Consider the following 17,827-nt stretch of genomic DNA (forward strand, 5'->3'; position numbering starts at 1 on the left):
AGTGTCTAGCGCTTGCAAAAATTACTCATGAAAGTTTCAGGAGTGCCATGCTGTTTTTCTGAACACACCCTGAGACCACTCTAATGCCTTCCTGACTACCCAGATGTTCACTGCATTGGGGTTTGCTAAGCAAGCAGAGAGTAATGGCAAGTCCCTGGCTATACATTGCTGAGAATCACAATTCAACAGGCAGGGGAGTAACACAGTACTCGCTTCAGGTTCCCCTTTGCAGGAATTCAATAAGCAGGTGTATGCACAAGAGCCATTAGCACCAGTGTGTTGGGTTTGTGCGTGTGACAGGGTTTTGCTGGTGGGAGAGAGGCTACAGAGGTGGCTCCTCTGAGAAGCTTCTAGAAGTTCCTCTGGCTCCAAGTCGGATTCACCTTTGAGCCAAGGCCAAGCCAATTAGCTACAGTGGCCACACCTCTGTGATAACATATTTAGGAAGGGGAACCTGGAGGAGGAGGAGTTGTGAGAGAAATACCTATGCAAACACCGAGGTCAGTGGAAGAAAGGAGGAGGAGGTGCATCAGAGCAGGCACTCCCCTGCAGCCCGTGGTGAGAGGGCAGGCTGCCCCCTGCAGCCCGTGGAGGTCACTGGTGGAGCAGATGCCCACCTACAGCCCGGGGAGGACCCCAGCTGCACCAGAGGAAGTCCTGGGACTCTGAGGGAACCCTGTGCTGGAGCAGTCTGTTGCTGGGAGGACTGCAGCCTGCAGAAGGGACCCGCACTGGAGCAGTTCGTGAAGAACTGCAGCCCATGAGAAGGACTCACATCAGAGGAGTTTGTGGAGGACTGTCTCCTGTGAGAGGGACCCCATGCTGGAGCAGGGGAATGCGAGGAGTCCTTCCCCTGAGGGAGAAGGAGCAGCAGAAATAGCGGGTGATGAACTGACTGCACCCCCAATCCCCTGCTCCCCTGCATCACTCGGGGGGGGGGGGGGGGGGGGAGGTAGAGAAATTGGGAACAAAGCTGAGACCAGGAAGGGAGGGGTGGGGGGAAGGTGTTTTTAAGATTGTATTTCTCACTGGCCTGCTCTGTTTGATTGGTAAATTAAGTGGTGATGGTGGTGGTGGTGTTCAAATTAATTTTCTTTTTTTTCTTCCTCAGTGGAGTCTGTATTTTGCCCATGGCCCTAATGGGTAAGTCACTCCTCTCTGTCCTTGTCTTGATCCCTGAGCCTTTTGTTTTATTTGCTCCTCCCCATCCCTGAGGGGAAAGGAGTGAGCAAGAGTCTGCCCAGTGCTCAGTTTCCCTCTGGGCTTAAACCACAATAACCAGAAAGCAAAATTGGAAACCATAACCCCCCCCCCCAAAAATCTTAGTGGCCTAATTCATGACAATAAAAACATCTTGAAAAAACATTTTGAGGGGGTGGAGGGATACAGTTAGAGGAAAACTTCCTCTTAAAAGCGGTTTTCAAGCCTGAAAAACTAGAATGGACAAAAAGAAGCCCTGCCTGCCCTGTGGCTCCCATTCAGTGTATCAATCACCTGCGTAGAAATCCCACCAGAAGCCCCATCCCACACAAGGCAACTAGACCTCGTAACTGGACATACCTTTTTTTTTCCCCTATAAATGCCTAATCAGATGACTTAGCCTTCTGAACTTGAAGGTGACCCGAACATCATATATGTGCCATGTGCATTGCTGATTATACAATTACTTAACCTATTTAAAATCAGAAGCTTTCAGTTATGTGAATTGGATGCTAAACTGGAATGCAAGCTAAAAAAACAGCAGGAATCTTCTTAGAAGCATCTGTCTCCTTATGTTTCATGCACTTCTTACTCATTTTTCTCTAAATTGTATAGATTATTCTTACACTATAAACATCTGCCTTGAAGAAATTAGAATTTTAGATTTGAATATGTAATGTTAATCTTACACTACTTTTTTCCAAATTGTGAATAAAAAGATACTAACCCTTGGACCAAGGCTAAGAGCAGCAGCAATATTAATCAAAGGAAATGACATGGTTTAGAGTCAAAGCAAAGCTTCACCTGTTCAGCATAGCTGGATATTTATTTGTTCTCTTTCCAAAGATGAAAAGGGACTTACACAATGTCTCACAGGTCAATAACCTGCTACCTATAAAAATTAGAGGCGACGCATTCATTTTTCAATAGGATACCACTTTGTTCAGAAACATCTCCAGAAAAATCTTAGAACATTTTGCTTCAGTAGGACATCTTGACAGAAGTAACTCAAGAGGTGACTAGAGATTAAACCTATTCATTACTGTCAAAGTTATGAAACAACAAGCTGATATAGAAAATACAAGATTAACAAGGCACTCACAATGGTGTACGTGTTTGACTATGACTCTGATGTAGTATCAAAGCTTTATGGATCACATAAGGAGGTGTAGCATAAAAACTTCCAAGTCACTGAAACAACTGGATCAATTATTCTGTCAAAGAAGAAAAATCCTACTGCATTTATGGCTAGGACTATTCAATTTAATTGTCATCCCTAGAACAGATGCCAGCTTTCCTCCCATTCGCATTTTCTTTGGAAATCTCCAAGAGTCACATAATAATCCTATCAATGATGAGGAAAAAGCAAATGGAAGCCATCTGGGTTCCTAGCCCTTCCAGACCACTATCAACACTATTCCATATACTCTGACTTTATAGGGAAAAGGAGAATTGTTAATAACTTCTAAACACATTCAATTGTAATTTCAGACTTCCTTTCCAGCCTTGTCTACCCGCACTACAAATTATTTAAACTTACACCTTTAAAATGGCCGATCAGGGACAAACCAAGCTTCAAAAAGGCATTTACTACTTAATTCTTTTGTTACATGGTGGCTACAATGATAGCAAGGGGGATAAAAAGATAGTTACTTACTCTACAGTTCCTGATACTCTTTCAGAGATATTATCCATGAGAACAATATTCATGCTTGCACAGAACTAGCATCTTTCAAACAATGAGCTGTCTCTCAGCAGTGTCTGTCCCTCAACACTCCATGATGACAAAAATGCGCAGGCTGTTAAGGCAAAGCGGGCTCAGCTGTCTGTGTTTCTTCCTGAAGATGTGAAAATGCAGGAGGATGGGGAAAACCTGACAACTGCTTCTATAATCTCCAGGTCCCACTGGTTCTGGGACAACTTTAACATAGGCAAAATAATCCACACAGCAAAAGATTTGACACTGGAAGCAGGAGCAATGGAAAAAATCTCCATGTCACACCACTGGCCTGTGGAAGTCCAGAGGAGACATAACTGTATATTACAGATATATGCTGCGTTATTACATGAATGCAGAGCTGCAGGTCTGAGAGATCTTGGGTGGAAAGCTCCTCAATGCTACTGGTGGTTTTATTTCCAAGAGAATGCCCTCACTGCTTTCTAAAATCCAAGGAGATGAACAATGCAAGAAGCGCGTAAGTGATTTCTTACTGCTTCATTCAGAGGCAGCAAGGGATAAAAACGAGTTTCTTTTCCTAGGAAATGCTTCCGGAGTCTGAAATGCTCTCAAGTAACTTTCAGTAATACTGGAGCAACAGTATAGGCTATTTTGAAACTAGAAGCTCTTGGAGGTGACAAGCAACGGCAATTGCTCTGGGCAATTGCTGTTAAATCACTGCTAAGTTAAATCTCTCTGGTATCAAACAGATCAGATGTGGAAGATTCTAGCACATAAGTTTTTAAAACACTAGGTTCTGTATATGGCAGAACCGAGTGTTACAGGTTTGAGGAAGAGAGGAAGGGAAAGACAGACCTTGACAATCACCAACCAGCCAGTCCCAAAGCATGAGCACCATCCACTGATCTTGAACCCTCTCTGAAATGCGACACATGAATTTGGAATAGATGTGGTCTGATGCAGTCCCAAAGAGGGAAACTCATGTCTACCTTCACTTCCTTTCCCCTAAGGACTGGGTGAAGGTGACTTAAATGTTCAATATAGAAAATGCTTCTTTTGCAAGAAAAAGTGACCCCTGGAATTCAGGAAGAGCAGTGGCTTACAGGAACACCTGCAATGATGAACTTGACAGTCTTTCCCACAGGTTTACAGGAGCTGTTCCCCATGGATTATTCTATGAGGAAAAGTTTTTTAAAACTGCCTCAGTTTCTGTGTTCTCTCTGAAAAAAAAAAAAAAGCAATAGGTATTGATTTAGCATGTATGCAAATGCTGGGGTCCCAGAGAATGCATACTGTTGTGGGAAACATGCTTTGCAATGAGGGGCAGGGCTTGCATCATCAAAGCATAAACTTCACCCTTCCAAAGCAGCTCTGGCAGTATCTGATTTTCAGCCTCTTTTCCCTTTCTACAGGGCAATGCACTAAAATTTACCTTATGCTGGCAACACCAGCAACAAAAATAGAGAATTATAAACTGTGTGGCACCCAAAGAAGCAGATGCTGCACGGGTTCCATTCTAATGACAAGAGATGGTAAAAAGGAACTGAAGGATGGCTGGACCCATTCCATCCCTTCATGATTTCACAGAAGAGGAACAGGGGAGCAGACAGCCATGGAGGTGACACTGCCACTTCGGTCAGTTGTGAGCAAACATATTTTCCCAAGCTGATGCTATGATGAGGTGGCCACCACTTCTAGCTAATTCTGCCCCTGATAACATGGGCATCTGTGCTGGGTGTAGGTGGCAAGCTGTTGGCAGTTGGGGGACTGCACGGGTGGCCTCCATGAGAAGAGACCAAGGGCTGTCCCGTGCTGGACATGGCCAGTTCCAGCTGGCTTCGTACCACAGGACACAGCTGAGCCAGTCATCCAAGTTGGTGGTGCCCCTGTGAAAATATATTTAAGAAAGGGAAAAAAACACCACATGGGCAGAGAAGTGGAAAAAAGTGAGAAACAGCAATGCAAACACCAAGGTCAGAGGAGAAGTAGGTGTTCCATGGCAGAGAAGACATTCCCAAAAGGACTGTAGCTCATGGAGGATCCACACCAGAGCAGAGGAAGAGTGAGAAGGAAGGAGCAGCAGAGAAGAACCACAGTCCTCCCCTGCGCCACTCATTGGCTCACTGAAGGGACTGAGTGCCACCTGCAGCAATATCAAGGGGTGAGGAGAGGAGTCTGGAGTGAAGCTGAGCCTGGGAATGGGGGAGGAGAGGTCTTTTCCCCAAGCACTTTAATACTTGCTTCTTTTTTTGTTTCACAATACCTGAATCAGTAATCAAATATTTATATTAAACAGTAATAAACTAATTTCCTTCAGTTGAGTTTGTTTTGCCCACAACAGTAATCAGCAAGCGATCTCCCAGCCTTTATCTTGACCCACAGAAGCCTTGTTCTTCCTATTTTCTCCCCCATCCCACAGGATGGTGGGGGGATGAGCAAGCGGTCGTGCGGGTGCTTGGCTGCGAGCTGAAGCCACCCCACCACCACACCCAGAGAAATCCATGATCCAGTGGGTGCCAAGGGCCAGGAACTGCAACAGGGATGCACCAGAAGGAGAAAGCATAGCAGCAGTCAGACAACTGATATCTATGCTGACTTTAACCTCCAGATATTCAGTTTTCACAGGTAAAACAACCAGAAATAATGGCATATGCATAAAGAAATAATTACAAGCATTGCTTTCAATTATAGTGGCTTGAAACCACAGCTGAGGAGAACCTACCCCTTCAGGGGAGCAGTCTTCTGCACAAGGTAGGCGCAGGATGAAATCTAATTCAGACATCAGAGGCAGCAAGATTCTCATCTCTTTTTGAAATGGCAAGCTTTTGATTGTTGTCTCATTATTATTTCTACATTTAGGATATTAAACCATTATCCCTATTTCTTTCATGTTTGCTGATTAGAAAGACAAGCTGAAATTAAAAACACTACTTGGAAAGGAACTATCTGTTCCACAGCAGAATAGCAGAAATGAATTATGCTTCCATCTGACAGCTAAAAAAAAGGAGAAGAGACTTCACCATTAGGGTATTAAAGCGCACATCGATGTGGGTGCAGGGGGGAAGCTCTGAACGCTGAGCAGTGCCGAGGTGGTGCAGGCCGGCTGGCCGCGCCTGAGCGCTGGCGGGAGGCACAGCCAGGTGTGTCGTGTGCGGGAGCCGTGAGCGCGAGGGGAGCCCTTCACGCGAGGGGAGCACTGGCGTGAGGGAAGCTGTTAGCGTGAGGGCAGCCCTTCGCACCAGGAGAGCCGTTCGTTAGCACGAGGGGAGCCCATAGCGCGGGGGGAGCCGACAGTGGCAGGGCTGGTGCAGCGGAGAGCCACTGGGCCCCGGCGCTAGGACCTGCTGGAGGGGCTACCCGGCTGCTCTATTTTTACTACGGTATTTTTTACATTCAGACTTTCCACTGCAGGCTGCCCGGGTCAGGGGATCTGCTCTGCTGGGGGAATCTGACAGGTCAGCCCAGCAAGAGTTATTTATAGAGGGGCGGGGGACAGAGGGAAGGGATGCGATTGGCATCATATTATTATGTCGCAGGGCTGCGAACTGGAAGAGGCACCCACGAACGAGCCCCCCCTTCCCGTCCTTCAGCACAGCGGGGCAAGGTGGCTGCAGTGGGGAAACCCCAAGCACCGTGGCCCGCCAAGCTGCCCGACTTGACCTGCGCTTCTCAGCCCAACCTGCACCTCTGCCCGCCGCGCTGCTGCTCGTGGCCCGGGGAGAGGGGGCAGTCCAGGCCGGCCGGAGGACACTGAGGCTGCGACTGAGACAAAGAGGCAAGCCATCTAGGCAAGGCCCAGATGCTCTTCCTTCCCTCATTTTCCCCCGTTTTTCCTCATGCAGCCTCTCAGGAAGTGAGGACCCACCTCACAGACATATTAACTCCTCCAGTTACAGATCCCAGAAAGTGGAGGGGGACTCTTATGCCCTGGCACCCAGACCGAGGCTCAGGACAGTTCCAGATGAAACTGCACACCCTCACATGACAAAAATTGACTGCGGAGGGTCACTAGAACCAAAAATCCAGAGACAAGGAGGGTAGTTAGGCTGGAGCCTGTCTGGCCGCTGTCTTCAGAGGTTGTTCTTTGCGTGAAGACCTCTTCCAGGAGGATTTAAGCTTTGTTTGTCCTACTGTGACAATTCACCACTTCACAAGAGGTTATCACCCCCCCCTTCTCCCCTGGTGCTGGAGAACTGTACTTACCCAGCCTGCCACTGATGACATCCGTTTCTTTTTGATAGGGGAAGAAGCTGGGACAGAGTAGAAACATCAGTATTTCAAACTGCAATCAGACTGCCCCCCTCCAGCCCTGCTGCTTAGCTGCTTCATCCTGAAGGCATTTAAAAATCAGGAGGTGTCTGGCTGCCACATTTGGAAGGGCCTAGGCTGCATGTGCAAGCCTAGAACTGCCCTGCTGCAAGTGGCCTGACACCCACCCCTGCCAAACCCTGGCTGGCATTCAGAACCAAGGCCTTCATCTGGCCTTGCAAGCGCCTGCCAAGGATACCTGACACGCTGACAGGATTCAACTCTTCCCACACGATGTAGCAGTAGCCGCCACCTTTTAAAATCTGACCACACCAGGAGGTAGTGCCGCTGTGTGCAAGAGCCTCGCAGCGTGTGCTGCTCAGCCTGAAGCAGATGACCTGGTACCCACGGTCTCCCAGCCCAGGTGGGGTCAAAGCCACAGCTCCCACCTCTTAAGGAAGTGCCTGTAGTGCTTACACTGTGCCTGCTGCATTGGGATAGCCTGAATCTGCTGGGCCTCAGCATGGCAAAGGCTCACAGAGCCCAAACAGCCACTAGGCCATGCCCAATGGAAGCACTGTCGTCCTGCTGTGCCCAAAGGGCTTATTTAGAGTTCAGCATTTGCTGGTTAGAGCGGTTGAGTAGTGGTGAGAGTAGGAGCCGCTGGGTTTCTTCGCTGGGTGCAACCATCCCAACGTTCCCTTGCCTGTTCCGCCTTCTCTTGGAAGGAACTTCTGGTAAATGAGATTTCTGTGGGGATGTTTATCCACCCCAGCCTCTGCCCACACTCCTCACTTGGCCATGCAAGTAATGACAAGAAATTATGTGTCTGGCAATACATGGCCTTAGCATAATGGCAGGACAGTAATGTTCCTCGAGGGAGCACAGCGCTAAGACCCAAACATGTACATCAGCTTAGCAAAAAAAAAAAAAAAAAAAGCAGCTCCTACATTCAGGCATTCAGGTAAACCTGTATTTTTAAATAATTACTGGCACTGTTAACAGTCCTGGCTTTCATTTGTATCTGTAGACATCATCTAGTACATAATTAACAGCTAAACAATAACACGGCTATATTAAATTGCCCTGTGTGCATTGCACATTTTATAGAACACCTCTAACAGCAGCACATTTCAAACCATCTTATACTTTTGATTCACTGCGCACTCAAGTTACCTACCACAGGCACACAGTCGAGTGCCAGCAAAGATTTCTGGAGAAGAAGTGAGTGCTTTCTTCAGTATCTTATAGTCCCAGCTCTCAAAGACTGAGGAAAACCAATGTTTTGTCCTGATGGTCCCATCGGATACTAACAGGGCACAAGCAGACTCCTTGGATCGGGGCACACGAGCAGTGCTGCCTGGCTGACCACCCCAAGAGCCTCCTCAGGAAAACGAGTACTGGTGCCCTCGCTAGCAACGTGTGCTGGGTGGCGGTTACACGCCAGGCTGAAGGGCCAGGCTTCCCCACGGGCAGAAAATCCCGGCTGTTGGGGTACCCCATAAATGGCTGATGGAGGGGAGAGAAAAAATCAGGAGCGTTTCCTTTCTGAAGGAGGTTTGGACATTGTTGGCGATTCCCCTGTGCCCCACAGGAGCCCTCCGCTTCCTACAGCACCCTGATGGCCAAGACACTTGGGAGATGTAACCAGAGACACGTAAGCAGAGTGCTTCTACGATTCCTTGTATTATTCCTTTATAGTTGTCTGGATTACCGCAGTGACACAGGAATTCAACGCCGTCTGTGCCGCAGTACCTGAGAAGCTTGTAACAGAGGTCTCCAATTAAGGCATCCATTACAAAAACAAAACTAAAGAATTACAGTTTAGTCCTGCTGACTGGTCCATCTTTTAGGAACACAGGAAGGGTGTAAATGGCCATATGGAAAAATCCATTCCCATATTTTTACCGCTGAAAGCTAAACCTTCCCAAGAGACCCCGTGAATGCATTAAAAGCTCTAGATATTTGATTTCACTTAAGAATCTCACCATCTCAGCCAGACTGCCAATAATTTAAACTAAAGGTTAATTAATTAATCGTCTGCCATGAAATGCGTCCAAGGATTCTGCATTATAAATCAAGTGAAGCAACGGTACCACCGAGGCGCACTGCCGTATTTACACACCTGTCAAACCCGCTGCCGTGCCACTTGGGCGGCGCACGGACCGGTGCGGCAGCGCGGAAGCTCCGCGCCCCCTCTCCGAGCGCTCCGGCAGCAGCTCAGCGCTCCTGCGCGCCCCCGCGCCGCCCGCCCGCCGCAGGGCTCCGCACCGCCACCGGGAGCGCTGCCCCCGGCCGCCCCGCCGTGCCTCCCCTCCGCTCCGGCAGCGCCAGCCGCACCGGGGCCACCGCGGCGGCACCTGCTCCGGCCAGGGGAGGGGAGGGGAGGGGAGGGCGGACGGGGGGAGCTGGCCCTGCAGGGTCGCGCTAGCGCCTCGTACCTGGTCCCGCGCCCCCTCCCGCAGCCTCTCCACAGGGGAAAAAAGCGTCTCCCCCGTCCCCTGTCTCGCAGGGGGGCGCTGGGAGGCCGGGAACACCCGCACTATCCCCTTCGGGCACTAGCAGCCACCCGGGTATTCTGCTTCTCCCTGGAAGGATTAACTGCCCCCCTCCGTGACCCTCCACGGGACGACCACCTCCCGTGGGTGGCGGCGGCCAGCGATACCATCCCGCCGGACAGCCGTGGGACGGGGGAAAAGGAGGGGCAAGGAGTCCCCCCGCCCGACCCCGGGGCCCATCCGACGGGCCGGCGCCGCCAGCCCTCGCCGCTGCCGGAGACAGCTACCGCGCCGGGGACGAGGTCACGGTGCATGAACTCCCCGGGAGCCCGGCCGCCGGTGGAGCTGCCACGGCCGTCCTGCCGCGGGTCAAGCCCAAACTTCGCTCTCGCAAACCCCGGCCGGCCCTGTTGCCGTCGGGCTCGGCGCAACTGCCCCCCGCTCCTCCCGGCGCCAGAGCGAGTAACAGGCACCTCAGCGCCGCTGACTGCGAGGGAGCGGGGAGCGGGCGCCGCTAAGCCCTTGGCGAAGCGCAAACAATGACCGACCGGTTGTTAACTGCGACTCACCTACATCCTGCGCCTCTAACGCGGCCGTCCCGCGCTTCTCCCGCACCGCCGCGCAAGTTCCGCCACGGGAGCGCTCCGGGACGGCTCCACCGCGGCAGGTCGGGTGCGGGTGGCCACCCGCCCCCGGCCGCCCCGGGACACAGCACCGTCCCCGCGGGCGAGCCACGGGCCCGCTCTCGCTACGGCGGATGGCAGGGCTGGGAGCAGGGCTCGCCCCAGCAACCTGCCGCTCCGCGCACGCGGATTCCCTGCCGGACCGGCGGCCGCGCTCCCCTCCTCCCGGCCGCCACCCCCGGCACCCGGCGGCGGTCGGAGGTGTTCCCCTGAGCACGCCGCCCCGCACCCCGGGGGTCGGCGGAAGCGGCCGCCCCGTGGCCCCCAGGCGGCCCCACGCGCGGCGGGGAGCTCCTCGGGCTCGCCTTACCCGGCTGGCGGAGAGGACCTGCCGGTAGCGCTCCTCCTCCGCAGGCAGGGCAGGGAACTGTTGCATGGAGTGCATGCTCCGGCCGCTGCTGAGCCCTCTCCGCTTTAGCCGCCCCCCCACGCCCTTTTTCTACCTTGGTCTCTGCCGAGCCGCGGCCGCCCGCCTCCCGCACATACACACTTGCGGGGCGGGGGGGGGCTCCGCATTTTGTCTGCTCGGCAGACTCCCCCTCCCCCCTCCTCCACCCAATAATAATAAACCTCCGCAAGAAAGCCGCCACATCCCCACCCCTTTTGCGCACCAGGCTCTACCCCTTGGGGACAAGAGAAGGGACAGCCCACTTGCTAATTTCGCCCTAAAGCCATCCCCCGGGGGGGGCGGGTGAAGTGGACACAGCCTTTGCGAGCCCCCCCCCCCCCCCCCCCCCCCCCCCCGCCGATAACCGACGTCTCCTCACGCCGCGAAGGGCTTCAGGTGGCCAGACAAGCCCGAGCCGGGGACGATGTGCGCGGCGGCAACCCGCGGAGCTGGCCCCTCGCACCCCTCACCTCGGCTCGCCGGGGCCCTGCCGCGGGCGAGAGCTCGGGGCTGCCCCCGCAGGGCCCGGGGCTGCCGCCGAGCTGACCCCGCGGCCGGAGCGACCCGAAGCCGGTCCAGCGCAGGGGCACCCGGCTCCCCCGCCCGCCCCGTCGGAGCGCGGAGCTCAGAGCCGGGGTGGCGATGCCGGGGCTGGCTCCTGGGTCCATCCTTCCGCCGTTCCCGGGCGCCGGAGGACCCGCCCGCCTCCTGGATGCTCTTTATTTTACGTTACGGTCATGCAGCGGCTTTCGCTTCACCCCAGGGTGAGAAAGTTTCGCGCCCCCAGGGAGTGCAGCGCTTCCCCCGTAGCGCAGTGACTCGCCTGGCCCCGGCCGATCCTCCTGCGCTCCAGAAAAGGGGCTGAAAGCGGCGCCGGGCGCTGCCGCCGCCCCAGCAGAACCGGAGGGAAAAGGGCTCCGGCGGGAGGAAGCTCTCCCGGAGCCGGTGACAGGTTTCTCCAGCTCCTTCCCCGCTGTGAGGCTCCGGTCGCAGCCCCCCGGGGGCCAGGCGCGGCTGCCCTGCCCCGTCCCCGCCGTGGGAGGAAGCGGCGGCCGGGGACGCTGCACCTGTCCCCTGCCGGGACCGGCCCCAAGCACCGGGGAGCCGAGGGGGGCTGTTTTCACTGTGCAGCGTTTAGCGCTTCTGAAACGCTGTCATTCAAAAGGTGAGTCAGAAAACACCCAAAAATGTGAGCCAGCACCTCGACATGAATATGGTTTCTATCCCTGGTCACCACTCTGGGCTACCTAGCAGGGGGGATGATTATATATGTCCAAGACAAACATAACTTTTTTCCACCTTCTTTCTCAGATATCTTTATTTCTGTACCTTTGGCTTTAGGTCTTGTCACTTTCTGATTGTGTGCAAACTTTATGGTGCAGACACCCGGCGCTCTGTGCTTCCGCAGCGCCGTTGTACAGAGGTAACTCCTGCTCCTGGTACTCAGACCTGCATTTTTTTTACCCAGCCAAACAAAGTCCCCTCTAGAGGAAAGCACTCTCTTGGTTTTAAAACAATTGCACAAATAATAAGAAAAGCATGGAAACAGACAGAAGCAAGAGCATTTATGCAAAATCTTCACACTGCTTAATATGAAACAACAGCTTGTGCTGTAATGCTGATAAAAAGAGAAAGCATAGTTATTATTATACTTATCCCAGTATTTTAGAGATTAGTTAGCCCTGTCAAAAATTACAACTGAAAACTGAAATCTGAGAGGAGCAGTACATGGCTCAGACTGCAAAGCCAGCCTGGCCTTGGATGGAGGATGGCTTCTCCTCAGTAGTAGAACTCTGAATTCCAAACCCCAAACCAGTTTTGACTCGTCTCATACTAATTTCCTCAAGTGGGGGAGCCATTCAAATTGCAGTTTCACAATGACAAGATTCAGCCACAGTGTAGAACACACAGAGAAAGCCTAAGTTGAGTTCTGGTTTTGTTGGCAATTTTATGGAAATCACTGCATGAGAAACAATTATTTAGATAATTAAGCCACAGTTCCCTCAAAGTATGACTTATTTCTAGAGAGCTGCCATTTAGCCTACCTTATGACTGACTTTAATATATCATAGAGCTCATATTGAACCGCTAATCCCTAGTTTCTGGTAGCATGGCACATAAACATTTTAATGCAGAGTCCAAATAACTCATTAACATGTAACCATTAGTGGAAAGAACCAAGCATGTCTCATCATCTTATAACAAATATGACTTCATTTGATTTTTCCTTATTTTTTCCCCTGCATTTCCCTTCCTACTAAATACAGACCACTACAGTATCTTCATTTTAATTCTTCACAGTGATCGACTGATTTAATTGAATAAGGGCAGACACAAATACAAATTTATATTCACGAAGCAAGAAAAGGGAACAACTTAAATACCCACAGATAATGACTGGTAATGGGACAAAAATCAGTGCAGAAGAGGGATGCCTGAACTAAATGAAACTGAGGACAGGGTTGCCCACGGAGTGTCCACACAAGAACACTCCACCCTAAAGCATGCACCAGAGAGCAGCCACCACACACATTAAGCTTCCAGTGCCTGGCACAGGAACGTCCTTCAGACCAAGCATCTCTGTACTCTAAGCCCCCAACACACTGGCTCACCGCGCTCGGAAAAGCTGGCATATAGTAGACAGGCTTTAGAGCCAGAACTACTGAGATTATAAACTCAGAGCTCAGTGCTTTAAAGCCACAATCAAACACAGAAGCTTTTATGAAAAAATTTTGGTGCTATCTGCATAGTAACATTTCCTTCTCTAGTAGTTAAGGTCAGGACAAATATCTAATAATAATCAGCTGTTTCCCCATACGAGGCAAAAAAAAAAAAAAATCATCTACTAAAATCCATTCCCATTTGCTTCATCTTAATCTCCTTCCCCAACCCATTCTCGCAGTTTTGTCAGAGCAGTAACATGAAGGAACGCGATTACGTAACTCCAGCATTAATCTGAGCAGTAAGAGCTACTGCTGCCAGAGAAGGGAACAAAAAGCATGCCTAAAACTTCCCCTGCAGTATGTCAGTCGTCATTACCCAGGAGAAGTTTGCGGCTTTATGGCACCAGTCCTTGAGAACAAACAATTTTTCGAGTTGTTTTTGATGCGTTTATTGTCTGACTTGTTTTTTTACATTAACACACACAATGGCTTTGTTACAGGGAACAAACTTGTCCAAGGAGTTTCCAACCCAAAATATACTGACAACCTGTAAGCACCTTGGTTCAGCAGAAAAATGAATGTTCACCAGAATGCATTCTGAAGTAGGAAAAGCCTCCCGAAGTTTTTTTCATTTTACACATAGATAAATATTCTGCACGCTAAGTATCCTTATGACCAGGCTTCTCTCTCTATGTAACTTCCCTTCAGCAACAGGTCAGATTATAAAATTTGGTTGACTGTATACTTACCAATATGCATTTTTTTCCTAAACTATTAACATTAAAAATATCTGCTCACTGTATTATGTAACAGTACATTGCATTTCAGTTTCTGAAAAAAACCCTACCTTCAGTTCAGTATTTCCTCTCTAAAATTACCATCTTTCATTTGTAATGAGTAACAAATGATTTTATCTGTACCTTTTACTTCAAAGGTTGTCATGCTTGCAACATGCAGCTCCAACCAAAAAAAAGGTAAAAAAAAAACTGTAAAAATAATTTTAAAAACCAGATAGAAACCAGTAATTTATTAAACTGCAGATTGCTTGAACCCCCACACTTCTTTTATGCCAAGAAACAAGTATCTGGTTCAGCAGGCAGACCAACAGAGTGCAAATGACTCAGATGGTTGGATAAGATATACAGAACTATTTTGAATGAAATTTCAAAAATAGGTATGTCTCACATATGCAAGGTTCAGGAGATACAAATCCTTTAAGAAAGGGAATATGCCTACTCATACACACATTTGTATGAATGGAATCAATTTTTGAAGATTAGAGTGATTTCTTATTATAATAAAGATGATCAATGAGAAACAAGTCTTTTCCTCTCCAATATTTTCCACAAATACAGCAAAATACGCAGAAAAGAACACTAAGAACTACTTCAAACATGTAACTCAAGTACAGTTCATTTTTATACCTCTGTAGAGAGTTGTTCTCTTTGCTGTAGAGGCAAGGATAAACTTTCCATTGTACATGTTTTAAAGAAAAAGCTAGCAGTAAATAGAAAAATTAGTTATAGTCATGTAAGATAAAGCTGTTTCCACAATGGTCTCATTCATGTTGATCTGCATATTTCAGCTATAAAGGTATCTTTTTGTATTTCTGGACAATACATCATGTTTTCTTTAGCTGAACAAAAATCCCTCTTTTTCTCTGTGCCAGAAGAGTTACTGGCATAAGCTGTCACATAATAGCATCACCTCACTTGGTTAAAAACCACCACTTATATATGGAATTATCTTCCAGGCATTAACATTATAGAAGAGAGTTAAATTAACACTATGGAAAACACTTTATTCCTTAAACTAGAAAATAAGAGAATTCAACAGAGATACAACTATGACTGCCTAGTGTAATTTTAATTAACCTACAACTTCACATACTAATGGCCTGACACATCATGACAGAAGTAGTATGCATTTCTAGAAATCAGTTTTAAAAAAACCATAAAATAGTATCAAATAGCAACATTTCATGCTAAATATTGCCAAGTTTTGCTTATCTCTCTTTTCCCCAAACTTAGGTGAAAAAATTGAAAAGTGATTTTCTCCTTACTTTGTCAGTCTATGCAATCTAAAAATTATTGCCTTTTGCAGCTTTTCTATTTTTTTCTGCTGCTGAACCATAATTAAAATTGGGTATCACATCAAATAAATACTGGGTCCCTTTACAAGTGGGCCAAAATCAACCAAAAGAGCTTTCAACCAAACCACAGTCTTCTCTACTAATCCACAGAAATGGTCCCACTGCTTTTGCAGGATTTGTGATGAAATTATACGCCTGAATTACAAGGGCAACCTAATGCCCTTTGGCTTTGAACCTCTTTTACAGGATCTTGCAAGCACTTTTCAGTTACCCACAATGCTCAAGGATCAGCATAAAATTTCCAGCAGATTTAAAAATTCAGTTTTCTGATTCCCCCTGCTCCTGAATTTAACTTGCAGTCCCTCAGCTGAGGCAGCGTAGCTTCTCTAATAATCCTGAAGCTGTGTAAACCTTTCAGTTCTACAAGCCAATGATATCCCAAAAGCAAGGTATTCTGAACTGTCAGTAAGAAAAATATTTAAACATTTAAAAGATTAGCTTGACAGTTTTTACATGATTAGCAAGCACTGTCCAGATGGCTTCATAACATATAACTGTATTGTTACGCTATTCAGTTATGGTTTTGCACATATGCAAATATTCAAACGTGACATTCATCTATACAAATAGTCAAGTGATGCCCTAAGTTCAATTTCAAATTGCTTTTCTGCTGTTGGCGATGGGGGCAGAGATGAGAACACATCCTTGTACCCTGAAACTACTTCACATCCATGTTCAGCATATGCATCTGTCCACTAAATGAAGTCTTCAGTTGGTTTGATTTTGAGGAAACAACCACCACAAAAGAAACAGTCTGTAAGGGGGCCCATTTTATTGTTTGTGATACAGTTGACTTGAAAGACAGTTCACATGTTCTTTCTCTGAACAAAGTTCTGATACGAAGCCCCAGAATATTCAAGCCTAAGTGATCTGGAGTTCCCCATTAGTTTTTATAATTAAAACTGACATGAAGCACAGAAAATATTGTGTGATACAACATAAAGACTAGCATAAGAATACTAATCTTCAATAAACCACTAAGTTGTTTTCACAGGAAACAAATATTCAATAAAACATTTTATACTAAGCTATTTTTAATATTATGAAATGGAGACAAGGAAAAGTAACACAATATATTAATAGAAGAGATGTTAACAGGTCTCGGTCAGACCAATTCTATCAGTACTTCAGTGTAGACTAAGATCTACTACTACTTTTGGTGTCTGGAAACGCAGTTTTGTGCTGTGAATGTAGTAACACAATAGGAGACATTTCTTCCCTTCTCTGCACTTTTCTTGGCAAATAGTGTACATACATAACCTATGCATATTAAGTTCTGTTACACATGGACTAACATTCTAGGAATAATAGCTACCTAAAGCCCAACTGAGGTATATTTAAATATTGAGCTGTGTCAGTCATTGTAGACCATGAGCCATGCGACCATCACAACAGCAACTCCAAACACTGGCAGCATAATGAGGTTCTTGTATTTTTGCCACGATGATTGTTCAACTTCTACTTCATCCTTTCTTCTCTTATTCTTTCTTCGCCCTTTTAATCTGTTTTCAAAAGCTTCCAATTCAGCCTAGATGAAGAAAACCAGAAGTAGCTGACATTTGTGTCAGAATTAAAAACAAGGAAATGCTCAGATTTTAAATAACATTCCCAGAAACCAATTCATAAAAATAACTGGCAGCCAATGGAAGTTACACATCTCTTACAGATGAGATGGTAGCACTATATTCCACTTCACTTCCAAGTATTAAACCATTGTTTAGTTTCCTATAAAAAACATTGCCAAAAACGCAACCAACTGAAGTTTTACGTTAGATTTTTAACTCAGGCTGAGTATGTTAAGCCAAAATGAGATTGTTATTTCCATGAAATATGTTAAAAATACATTATTTCTACTATTAAAGAAAAGCACTCATAAGTATTTTAGCTATTACAATAACATATATAAAAGCATAGGCTGAAATCTTCAAAGACCTCCCCCCCATAAGGATGTGCTCTCTGCTAAAAATAAATTAATAAAAATCTATCATCTGTTCTTCAATCTTTATATTTTACATGTTCAGCTAAATTTTAGATTAATAGCTATAATCTTAGACATGCACAAAAAGATTCCATTTGTTAAGTGTATAACTTAACACTTAGTCACTCATGACTGTAGTAGGTACATAGCATCCTTCAAAAGAAAGCACACACCCTTAGGCCCAGAAATGAAGCAAAGTCACTGGAAAAAATAAGAATGCCAAGCTTCCACCCAGAACTGCAGTTTCAGGGTGATGTCTGGAATGAACAGTAGGATCCTCTGATCTCTGTTCCTCATCCCCCTCCACATCTTTTTAAAAGCGTATCAAGAGAATACAGA

The 17,827-nt window shown here is 47.6% G+C and overlaps 2 protein-coding genes across 9 annotated transcripts in view; both read right to left on the minus strand.

Annotated features, from left to right (window-relative positions):
* The window catches only part of CORIN (corin, serine peptidase), a 174,111-nt gene extending 163,330 nt beyond the window's left edge, over positions 1 to 10,781 (minus strand). For 6 of the 7 annotated variants that reach the window (XR_012623065.1, XM_074822462.1, XM_074822460.1 and 3 more), the window contains exon 1: positions 10,618 to 10,781. Coding sequence is in view for 5 of the 7 variants with exons in the window: in XM_074822462.1 (XP_074678563.1) it covers positions 10,618 to 10,692 (75 nt within the window). In the remaining 2 variants the exon portion in view is untranslated. Of the gene's footprint in view, positions 1 to 10,193; positions 10,299 to 10,617 lie in introns of those variants that run through there. The other variant, XM_074822461.1, reaches the window with a different exon arrangement.
* A 3,010-nt stretch (positions 10,782 to 13,791) lies between these two features.
* NFXL1 (nuclear transcription factor, X-box binding like 1) overlaps positions 13,792 to 17,827 on the minus strand; it is a 51,810-nt gene continuing 47,774 nt past the window's right edge. The window contains exon 22 of one of the 2 annotated variants that reach the window (XM_074822472.1): positions 13,792 to 17,038. In XM_074822472.1, coding sequence (XP_074678573.1) covers positions 16,865 to 17,038 — 174 coding nt within the window. In that variant the 3' untranslated portion in view covers positions 13,792 to 16,864. The remainder of the gene's footprint in view (positions 17,039 to 17,827) is intronic. The other variant, XR_012623068.1, reaches the window with a different exon arrangement.

This window comes from Strix aluco, chromosome 4 (genome assembly GCF_031877795.1).
Source record: "Strix aluco isolate bStrAlu1 chromosome 4, bStrAlu1.hap1, whole genome shotgun sequence".
In the NCBI taxonomy this organism is placed as follows: Eukaryota; Metazoa; Chordata; class Aves; order Strigiformes; family Strigidae; genus Strix; species Strix aluco.